The sequence below is a fragment of the Mustela lutreola genome, chromosome 13 (genome assembly GCF_030435805.1).
Source record: "Mustela lutreola isolate mMusLut2 chromosome 13, mMusLut2.pri, whole genome shotgun sequence".
NCBI classification, from domain to species: Eukaryota; Metazoa; Chordata; class Mammalia; order Carnivora; family Mustelidae; genus Mustela; species Mustela lutreola.
The window spans coordinates 75,993,128-76,004,661 of NC_081302.1; the positions used below are offsets into that span (position 1 = coordinate 75,993,128).

Below are 11,534 nucleotides of genomic sequence, written 5' to 3' on the forward strand. Positions count from 1 at the left end.
GGCGGAGCCGTATGCAAGAACCTGCAGGCGGCCCAAGGAATGACCCACACTCTACACAAATGTTCACCTTCTGGAAGGGACAGGGGTCCTGTAAACAATGCCTTCTCCACCCGTCTCCACTGCTGAGCTCTATCATGGAGCCACGAGGCCATGGACACACCACATGCTTCTTTAAAAAAAAAAAAAAAAAAATGGCTCAGGCTTCTTAACAGCCTGAGATTAGAAGTACTACGAACAATATGCCCATGGATATTGGTGTGTATGTGAGCTTTTACCTTTAAGGGACATTGCCCTGCTTTTGAGAGTGGGGGGAGGAGCGCTCCACGGCACAGTCAAGTGCAAGTCCATGGTGGGGCTTCCTTTCTCAGGAGCCCAGCTTTATTCAAGAGCAGCTCACGCCTTCCCTCCTGCAGACCGACCAGCATGCCAAAGAACCTGGGTGGCGATGGGCTCCAGAGGGTTGGTTTGTTAGTCTGCCTTTGTAGACGTGTTTCCCACTACTACAGGACCTGGTCCCAGCAGCCTTGCATGGGAGGGTGTGGCCTATCCCCGTCCAAACACGAAGGCGAACACGAAATGCTACAGGAAGCCTAGTCTGGGTCTACGGGACAACATGCATCACTTTGCTGATGGGTTTGGGGCAATTTACACGATTACCACTGGTCTTCAGCTACTTCTGTTGTGCTTTCCCCCCCGACAGCTACCAGATCATGTTGGACTGCTGGCACAAAGACCCAAAAGAAAGGCCAAGATTTGCAGAACTTGTGGAAAAGCTAGGCGATTTGCTTCAAGCAAACGTACAACAGGTAAAGCTGAGATTATCTTGCATAGGAGAAGCCCCAAATGCCTTTGAATAGAAGTCAAGGGGGTGTTTTGTTTGTTGTGTAAGAGCTATTAATAGCAGAGATTAGCAGTTAAGTGTGGTGCATGTATGCGTGTGTGTATGCACAATTATCTTCCCAAAACACAACAGAGATGGCAGAAATGGGACAGCTGAAGCTGGCCTATTTCCCAGACATGGGTTGAAATAGAAATTTGTATAATTAGAGTTCCATCTTTGGTATTTTAGGATGGCAAGGACTATATCCCATTAAATGCCATACTGACAGGAAATAGTGGGTTCACATATTCACCTCCTGCCTTCTCTGATGACTTCTTCAAGGAAGATATTTCACATCCAAAGTTTAATTCAGGAAGTTCTGATAATGTCAGGTAAGATTTCTTTCTTTCCTCAGTCTTATAACATTTTCAAACATTAGACAACGGGTCTACCTCCTAAATTCAGCTGTAGTTAACCTTTTGCTCTATTTTGTCTCTATGTATAGACTTTATAGGTGTATTTTTTTGTTTTTGCTGAACTAACTGAAGGAGAACTTAAGGCATTATAACATTCTACCCCAAAATCTTGTAAGAAGGTCGTTCTCCTGTGTTGCCACGTCAAAATGATCACACCAAAGAAACGCATAGTTCCCTTATTAAATATTCCTATTTCCTTAAGTTCCCCAAATGTCATTTATACCTTAAGAAAAAAAGGGACGCCTGGGTGGCTCAGTTGGTTAAGCAGCTGCCTTCGGCTCAGGTCATGATCCCAGCGTCCTGGGATCGAGTCCCGCATCGGGCTCCTTGCTCCGCGGGGAGCCTGCTTCTCCCTCTGACTCTTCCTTCCACTCTGTCTGCCTGTGCTTGCTCTCACTCACTCTCTCTCTGACAAATAAATAAAAAATTAAAAAAAAAAAAAGAAAAAACAAAAGACAAACACAGGATCCAATCAAGAACAGCACATTACATTTTCTTCAGTTTTATTCTAGAATGCTCCTACCTCTTTCTTTCCCTCCCCATAATTTTTTTTTAATACGGCCTTAGATTAAACTTTTTTTTTTCCTTACTTGACACACTAGCCTATCTCTCATTACTGCAGAGAAATTTGAAGAGATACAGGGGAAAAATACTGATTTAGTGTCTCTACTGGGGGGGGGGCAGGACTTGGCTCTTGGGTACTAATGATTACATGTGTATCACACGTTTGGCACAAGTGGTTACATGTGTATCAGCACGTCCTTAGTAGTGATTACACACGCATCACACACCAGTCCTAACAGTACAGGAGGATGTTCACTGCTGCTAACGGTTCCACGCGTATCGTATGCATTCGGTACTACTGGGCACACAGACACACGCTGTGTGTGGCCTGGCCCTGTGCCCAGCTCTTTGTGGACATCAATTCCTTTAATGCTCTAAACAGTACTCTACAGCAGGTATTATTAGTCCTGTCACACAAACGGGGACATTAAGGCTCCATGGCAGGAGGCTTGCCAAAATGGTAAGCGCCAGATTGGAGTTTGTAACCTAGGTGGTTGGATACTTGCTCCCTGTTCCCATGCCATCAAAGCAGTTTTTAGGACATTTAGACTATCCTGTGGGCTTTGTGGCATCTTTATCTGCGTGGGCACAACCCTAGAGCTTTGGCCCCAGTTCAGCCAAGGGAGGCACGGCGAAGGGTTGGGGCAGTCTGAAAGGACCAATAGCCATCTCTGACAGGCCTAGAAGACCAGCCCGGATCTGTGGTCGTGGGTTATAGGTCAGTGGTACCTGCTCACACTTCCCAACCAGCCCAAGAGGCTGACACAGATGAATCACCCTTTTTTAAGATTAAAAAACGAGCTGGGATGAGCGATATCTGATTGTATCAGAGGTGGGGGAAGGAAGTTGTCAGTTATTTTTGCCTTTTTAGGATGCTGCTAAGCCTTCGGCCAATAACTAGCTTAGCTAAGAAATTTGGCCTTACAGGTGATGATGGGGTTTCAGATGGAGAAACTCAGTCTGTAGGTGAACTTGCCTTAGGAGGAAGCACATAGTGCAGCTCTCTGCAGCCTTCCTACTGGGTCTTCAGCAACAGACCAGTAGTTATAGGAGAAAACACAAAAATGCTCCCCATTTCTCCCAATCTGGAACCCCAGAAGAGAATATACAGGACTAGCTGTTACATCAGCTGTGTGGCCTTGCAAGGTCATTTCCCTGGTCTCCTCACACCCTTTGAGAAGTAGGCAACTCTACGTGATCAAATCCTATCCCTTCTCTGGGCATCATTTCTCTCCTTTATAGGATAGGGTGTTTAGACCGTGTGAGGATTCAGGTTTCTTCTAGGCCTCACATTTTTCCCGTTCCACAAGGGACTGGAAGCCCAGCCACTGAGGAGTCTCTCAAGGGTCCTCTGGGGTTTTGCTCAAAACTATGCAGTGTGGATTGCCTGCCATGGGAAGATCCCGAGGGGGCACGCAGAGCAGGAGACCTGCGGCCTCAGGAGCCAGGGGATTCCTGTGGGACTGTGGTTCACCTCAGCTAAGATACAGTGCCCACAGTCTCCCAGCTAATAAAAGCTGGATGCATTTTCCTGTCTTGACTATTCTTTCTGCTTCTTCATCAGATACGTAAATGCTTTCAATTTCATGAGTCTGGAGAGAATCAAAACCTTTGAAGAACTTTCACCAAACACCACCTCTATCTTTGATGTGAGTAATGGGATTCACATACTCAAGGCCTTTTTGCGGTCTCTATCCAAACTCCGGTAGTCTGGTGGCTCTCAGTCCGTGGGGGTCAGTCATGAGTAGTGGTGGAAATGACAATTTCAGGGGAGTGACAAGACTTAACTATACAGACTTAACAAGACTTAGCTATAGAGAGCTAACTTGAAAGCGGGTAATTCTATAGTTTGACGATGACCCTGGATTCACTCCAGGGCCACGTCTTCACCTGGGCATAGTTGAGTCCCTTAGGAAACCTCATAGTGTTTCTAAGCTTCTTGGCGATCAAAGATGGAATCCTGCTTTCAGATTAATGGAGGAACTTAAAGCTGTGAGTGGCTGGGTCTTCAGGATCTAACAAAAAGCTCTCCCTTAAGAATAGCCTTGCGGTCCTGAGAGAAGTCGACCCAGGCCTCGTGCTCCTTCCCACTGAGGTTCTAGAAGCTGAACAGCCACAGTCCTACCCAGCCACACTGAGAGAAAACAGTGTAGCCCGGCAAACACAAGGCTTTATCCAGCTGGTCCCACTGAAACTCTGGGATGTGAGGTTGAGAGAGTACCCCTCTGCCACCAAGCCTCTGACACTTGAAGTGTGATCTCCAGATAAGCACCGTGGTCACTAAGCGGGCTAGAAATGCCAGGTCTCAAAACCCATCCACACTCATGGAGTCAGACTTTTCCCTGTCACAAGGTCCCCAGGGGACAGATGTGCATGGCAAAGTTTGAGGGGCACTGGTAAGGCCCAGGTCCCATGAAAGGGCTGGGAAGCCCACCCCCGTGGGAAGGTGATGTCTGCAAACACTGTGACCTTGAAACCCAGCACTGTTGTCATTTAGAAAGCACCAGGAGAGTTTCAAACACACTAGAGAGGAAAAGATGACTGGAACACTTAAAAGCATTACAACTAAGCCGCAGAACACAAAAGAAAAGTAGCTGGAAATTTTGTTTTTCTGCTTCTTAAGCCGGCTTTAAGTGCCAGGAAGCGATGCTGAACTAAACAGGGAAGATTTCTGTCCACCTCACCCCTCCCCCAGCCCGATACAGTGGGGACCGCAGCAGCTCCTTTGCTCACTTAGGCTTGCCTGCTGGTGAGTACACACACTTGAACACAGCCCTGTCAGAGGCTCAGAGGGACAGAGTGTGGAGTCCACACGCTGGGAACGCAGAGTACGCAGGAGCCTGCCTGGGACTCCACGCTAAAGCTGAACCAAGGAGAAAAAGGAATTGTTGCAAACCGTGACCATGGAGGGCCCAAAAATTCCATAGGGTCCACAAAAAAAAAAAAAAAAAAAAAAAAAACACCAGGCCTTTATAACGTGTCTCGCAGTGTTTGCATTTAGGTAGGTCCCAAATAGCGGCATACTCACAGACAACAATCTTCTGCCATAATTCGCTTTCATAGCTGTATACAATCATTTGCATCCAAGTTTACTTTGAAAAATGCTCTCCTGTTACCTGAAGCTTCCCCTTTTGTTGAAAGGTATTTTTGTCACCTTCAGGAAGAAGTACCTCAAAGTCAAGCAGGGTCTCCGCTGGTAGGTTTCACAAGAAATACAATAGGTGTTTATTGCCACTGACAACACTTTGATTTGCACATATGGAGAAGTGCTTGGTCTTAATAGGCAGGGGAGGACAGAGCTTGGCGTGACTTCAGACGTGCATCCCAGTATCACGCCCCCCCCCCCCCCCCCCCCCGCATCGGACCTCTCTGGGGTCAGCCAAGGAGTGACCTCTGTTTCCTTCCTCCCTCCAGGATTACCAGGTGGACAGCAGCACCCTGCTGGCCTCCCCCTTGTTGAAGCGCTTCACCTGGGCTGAGAGCAAACCCAAGGCCTCTGTGAAGATTGAGTAAGGAAGCTGGGGGTCTTTTCTGTGACCAGCCGATGGGGGGAAGGGTATGAAGGAAGATGCTGGGGAAAACTCAGTGGGGACCACTCACCCTCTTGAACTACAGTGTTCAGGCATTGCAGAAAAGCACTTTTTGCCCTCAGATGGGCAAGAAGGAGGGTATAAAAATCAAAGAAATGAGCACCGAGTGCTGAGAAGGATTCGAGAAGTAGAAATGTGCGGACAATTCTAGCAGGACAGGCAGTCCAAACACATGAAACACAGTGTCTCGGCTGGAAGGAGCCCGATTCAAGGCCCAACTGAACAGGGCAAAAGTCAAATGGAGACATGCTTATGGGGGCGGGGAGGGCAGCTGGCCCGTGCTTATACCCGGGGCTGGCAGCATTGGTATGGGAAAGCACACGGTCCTGTTTTCCCGGCCTAATACATGCCATCCTGAGAAGCCGACGCTTCCAAGAGAAGGCTGGTTTCTTGTTGGCTCCTGGCACCCCACCCTCCCTATGGTGGCCATTGGCAAGTGCTGTTGGAATTACCTGGGCCCCAGCTTTTTACATGACCGGCCCTATCACCGCAGCTTCTCTGTGCTCTTCTCTACCTAGGGATTGTGCTGGACAGGCAAAGGCTGAGCTGACCTATAAGGCATTCCCACCTTTCCCGACTCAATGCCTGCCCGTCTCACTCAGAGGCAGAACGTGCTCCTCTCTCCTCTAAACCAGGGGTCAGCAGACTTTTTCTTCAGGAGTCACATAGAAAACAACTACTTGGGGTGCCTGGGTGGCTCAGTCAGTTAAGCCTCTGCTTTCGTCTCAGGTCATGATCGCAGGGTTCTGGGATCGAGCCCCACATCGGGTTCCCTGCTCAGCAGAAGAGGCTCCCTCTCCCGGTCCTCCTGTCCTGCTCCCCCTGCTCATTCTCAATCTCTTTCTCTCTCTCTAATAAATAGAATCTTAAAAACAATAGTTACTCAACTCTGCCACTGTAGGATAAAAGCAGCCATCACCCATCTATAAACAAGGAGGTGTGGCTATGTTCCAGTAAACTTTACAGAAACAGATGGCTACGGCCAATGAGCACCTGAAAAGTTGCTTAAGGTCATGAGTCATCAGGGAAACGCAAATCAAAACCATGACGATACACCACTTCATACCCACTAGCAGAGCTAGAACCGAAAAGTTGGCGTTGATGAGGATGTGGAGAAATTATAAGCGTCGTGTGTTGCGGTGGGAATGGGAAATGGTACAGTCCCTTTGGCAAACAGGACAGCAGCAGTTCTTCCAAAGGTTCGAGTCACGCCATCCCCCTCCTTCGGTATATACCGAACAGAATGAAAACGTACGGCCGCACAAAAGCTTAGTCACAAAAGTTCATGGCAGCAGCATTCATAATAACCCAAAGTAAAAACAAGCCAACTGCCCTTCAGTTGATGAGTTGATAAAACGCAGTACACCCATACAAATATTATTTGCCAATAAGAAGTATGAAGTACGGACCCATGCTACAGCGTGGACAAGCCCCGGAAACACTGTTCAGTGAACAAAGCCACAGACTACAACAGACTACATAGCGTAGGAGTCCTTTTACGTAAATGCCAGGAATAGGCCAATCTATAGAAACAAAGTCAGTCGGTGGCAGACTAGGGCCGGGGGTGGGAAGTGTGGGGAGGAAGGGTAACCGGCTATGCAACTGGGTATGTGTTTTGCGGGGTGAGGAGAATGTTCTAAACGCGATTGTGTTGATGGTCGCACCATCTGTGAATATACTAAAAACCTTGCAGCTGCACACCTTAAACAGGTGAGCTGTATCTCAATAAAGCTGTTAAAAAAAAAAAAAAAGGAAACCAAGCAGATGGCCAGCCCACAGGCTGTAGTTCGCTGACCTTGATCCACGTCAAAATGTGGCCCCAAATGCCCCTCAGTGACAGAGTTAGCACAATTTAACCACCACAAGGAAGTCTGAAAGGGAGGCACACTGACAGGCAGGTCTTCGCACTTGTTTCCTTTTAACATGAGCACCGTGATGGTACCCGAGCAGAGTCCCCTCAGAGGGGAGCGGGTTAGGGGACCCTCACAAAGATGACGCAGATAAGGGAGAAAAGAAAGCAGACTACCAACCACCTTTTGTTCCCTATTTTGGGGATCTTACTCAAGATCCCTGTGAAGGAAAGCAATCATCTTGCCCTCGACTCTTGACATTAAAAATACGGCGAATGCTTGACGTTAGCCCAGGCCCCATCGGAATAACGCGGTAACATACGAGGTTTTCTCGTTCTCACCCCAGCATGAAGAAACAAACGAACTTGAAAGGACAAGAGCAGCTTTTCTTCCCTGTGTGTCTGTCTCAGGCTGGATGTAACAAAGAACCAGAAGCCAGTTTCTTCTCCTTTGAGCCTTGCTAGCGACAGTCCCCTAATATCCATTTTCTAGAATACAAACATGGTAGGGAAACAGCCGTACTGATCCGTCTGTCTGAAGTGGTTTGTTTCTTGAGGCTGTTGTGACACATCCCCACGAAGTTAGAGGCTTAAGCCGAGAGAAAGTCATTCTGTTGTACTTCTGGAGGCCAGAAGTCCCAAACCAGGGTGTTGGCAGAGCCGAGATTCCTCTGAAGACCTTTAGCTTCATCACCTGTCTTGCCACATGAGGTAATACTCCTTTTGTCAAAGCACTATTCCCAGGTTCCAGGGATTTGAGATCAACGTGCTTTAGAGGCGGGGGCATTTTTCAGCCTACCCCGGTAGCCAGCTGGCCCGAGACTAGGGGAAGGCCATACCCGTCTTGGAATTATTTCCCACCCAGGATTATGGATTTGCAGTATCTATTCACTCAGTCCAGTCCCTGGCCAGAGGAAGGCATCTCTCTACCTGGTGCCCCCAAGCTAGTAGTAGAGAAACAGCGCACGGCCCTAGAACAGAACCCCTGACCTGAGACGGAGAAGGGGTTCAATAATCATTAGCTCTAGAACAGTTATGAGCCAAGACCTAACAGGAAGGAGTGGACGTTAGCATTTGTTTTCAAGCAATCGGTTTCGCAATATTTATTTATTTATTTTTCTTTTCTCTCTTTAGCTTGAGAGTAACCAGTAAAAGCAAGGAGTCGGGGCTTTCTGACCTCACGCCGCCTGCTTTCTGCCCTTCCGGGTGTGGGCACATCAACAGAGGAAGACGCAGGTTCACGTATGACAACTCAGAGCTGGAAAAGAAGATTTCGTGCTGCTCTCCTCCCCCAGACTACAACTCGGTGGTCTTATACTCCACCCCACCTGTCTAAAGTTTGACACATCACCTTCTTTCTAGAACCACACAAGTATTTATGCCCCCTGAAAACTAGCTTTTGCCAGTATGACACATATATAAATTTACACCTTTATCTTTCCACAGGAACAAGCTGCCTTTTGTGATTTTTAATAGTGCTTTTTTTTTTTCTTTTTGACTAACAAGAATGTAACCCCAGATAGAGTAATAGCGATAAGTGAAAAACACCACTGGTAAATCCTCACATTATTCAGTGTGTTAGAGAAACCCTTTCTAAGCCCAATGACTTACCTGCTCCTACCCCCGAGACCACAGGGCATTTGATGATTCGGGAGATGCACTGATCCCGCAGTGCAGTATGGACTTGATAGGGCCCAGCCTCCTGGAACCGGGAGGCAACCAGCCCCAAGCCGGCCTGTGCAATGTCTCTGGGGTCCTCTAGCAGAAGCAACATAGGAGGAGGAGAAGGAAAGAAGGGAGAAAGGAAGCAGAGAGCCAACAGGACGGAGCACTGTAGGGAATCTGTGCTGTCCCAGATGGGAAGGGAGTAGGAGAGGGCTATCAGCCATGACCATGCTGTGGCTTCCACAGCCTGACCGAACCCAGTCCACATAGAGAATTCAGCCAGGGAGCAGGCAGGACAGAAGGACAAGGGGACATTTTCCGGATTCTGGCAGGCAAGAAAAGGATGAACGTATTTTTTTGGAACTACAGAACAAATTTTAAAATCTTACCTATGGGACTGGATCTATGCCCGTTCCCATATATGGCACATTTGAAAATTTCTAGCACTGAACTTGTGCTTAAATCTGAGCCAAGACTGCAGGCCCCTCTAGCAAGATACACTGAATACTCACCCTGAGCTAAGCTGGCTCTGCAGCGTGATGGCCTCACACTTAGCAGGTTCCTTGCTCTGAGTAAGCTAATTGGAACGAGTTTGGCCTGTTTAGGGTTACTGGTCGGGCTTTAAGCCACATGTTCCAAAATACTGTCAGATTCTTTTTTGAGTCTTAATATATAATCAAGATACTTCATTCAATTTTTCACATTAACCTGTTTTGTCCAGTTAGTTATAAAAGGAAGCTGAGGAGGATGAAAATGAGTCTTGCGGATGGTTTCCTCTATACCAAAACCAGGACAGATGGAGCCAAAACAGGATGAACAGAGTGAAAACCCCATCTCTATACCAACCAAACCAACTCCCTGTTGGTTTGGTTGGGACCCAAAGGCTAGGAAGTCAACCATGTTTCCTTTTTAATGGGGATTCTACTGTCTCATGCTAGTCTACTGGAAAGATGTGGAAGAACGTTAACCAATGTTTATTAAGCACTTTATGCTCCTTGAGAAAAAAGGTGATATGTAATTTATGCAAGATACTTTTAGAATTGGGACTCAGGATATTAGTTAATGAGCCATCAAGAGGAGAAAAGCCTCTTTTCATCTGCTTTGGACCTTGCCTTGGGTCTGAGGATGATGGAAGTAGGGAGACAGGGTACACAAAGGTGCCGACTTTTCAGGGTCTGAGGACCCTGGCTCTCTCAATTGGCTCAGTTTGATGCTATGTATTTAGGATGTATGCACCTTCTAAAACCAGTCAAGGCTGGACAGACAACAGTGACCTGCTGCTTCTGGTGGTAGAGAAGAATATGCTTCCCTTTATGCAAGGAACTTAACTCTAGAACCTGAAATATACTGGAAGAATCTTTGCTTCCTTCCCTGTGTGTCACACTCTGGTTTCAAGGTTCTTAGTATAAAGAGCTGGGACGGTCAGCACACCCCAAGCGAGGCGGCAGGTGCACCACTGGTGGCTCTGCTGGGGAAACCTCTGGCCGGCAGAGAGGTGAGGCAGGCTTCTCCACCAAGAGCCCAGGGCCAACAAAACCAGGCCAGGACCAGAAGAGGGGATAAGCTTTGTTCTTCCTCTTCTTTGCACGCACAAAAGCATCTGGGACAGCCGGCAACTGTATCAATCAGGGAACCAGAAGGAGGTTGAATAGGGAAAATAAAAGAAGACCTTAATTCTTTCATGCTTTCAAATCAAATAAGGAGCCAGCAGTGAGTGAAAACAAAAACCTTCACTACAGGTACTGCATCTTGATTTCAATGATCTAATTCTGGATTGGTCAGACTTTAGTAATGCCATCTTTCCAAAACAAAAACATATACTAGAACTGTGTTAATTCAGCTGCTCAAAGACTCAGGTTTATAGCCTCCACGAGTCCATCAGTCAACAATGGTTCCATCTAGAGCCTTAATGCAGAAAGAAAAGTGGAAGCTTGCAGGAATGGGTCTATCTAGTGGCAAAGGGCTTGCCACGGAATGGTTCGTTTACCGGCCCTGAACATTTATTAAACAGCACTGAAAACTAAAACATTAATTAACCGATGATATTATTGGAACCACTTGCCATTTATGACAAAAATAGTCGGCACTGACAAGTAAAGCAGCATTTCCTTTCAGGATTTGTTGAGACCATGTATGTGTAACAGTGTGGGTGGAACGGACTGAAACCATATGCAAGTCTGTATCTAGTTAGTCTAAGAAGTGATGCTCAGACCTTCGTTTTAGCCCATGGAACAAATTCGTCCAAATCCTGAAAAATGTCATGTAGGTCTTCTAGCTGTGCCTTGTTTCCCAGCCCGTAAGAATGTCAGACATGAAACAGATACTTGCCGGCCCCTTTTCCCTGGTGAAGAGGAGCGCATCTTTGACAGTGGTAGTGACTGTATGTGCATATACGTGTGTGTGTTTTGTGCGTGACTATTTAAGGAGACTGGAATTTTAAAGTTACTTTTATACATACCAAGAATATATGCTGCAGATATAAGTAAGACTTAATTTGGTCCTACATCTCTAGTCACTATGAATGTATTTTGTATGCTATCTTCATATAATAAAATTAACTTCTAAAAACA

At 46.9% G+C, this 11,534-nt stretch overlaps 1 protein-coding gene across 1 annotated transcript in view; it reads left to right on the plus strand.

Annotated features, from left to right (window-relative positions):
* FLT1 (fms related receptor tyrosine kinase 1) overlaps window positions 1-11,534 on the plus strand; it is a 177,076-nt gene extending 165,542 nt beyond the window's left edge. The window contains exons 26-30 of the mRNA XM_059144865.1: window positions 701-806; window positions 1,070-1,212; window positions 3,425-3,509; window positions 5,275-5,369; window positions 8,434-11,534. Coding sequence (XP_059000848.1) covers window positions 701-806; window positions 1,070-1,212; window positions 3,425-3,509; window positions 5,275-5,369; window positions 8,434-8,635 — 631 coding nt within the window. The 3' untranslated portion in view covers window positions 8,636-11,534. The remainder of the gene's footprint in view (window positions 1-700; window positions 807-1,069; window positions 1,213-3,424; window positions 3,510-5,274; window positions 5,370-8,433) is intronic.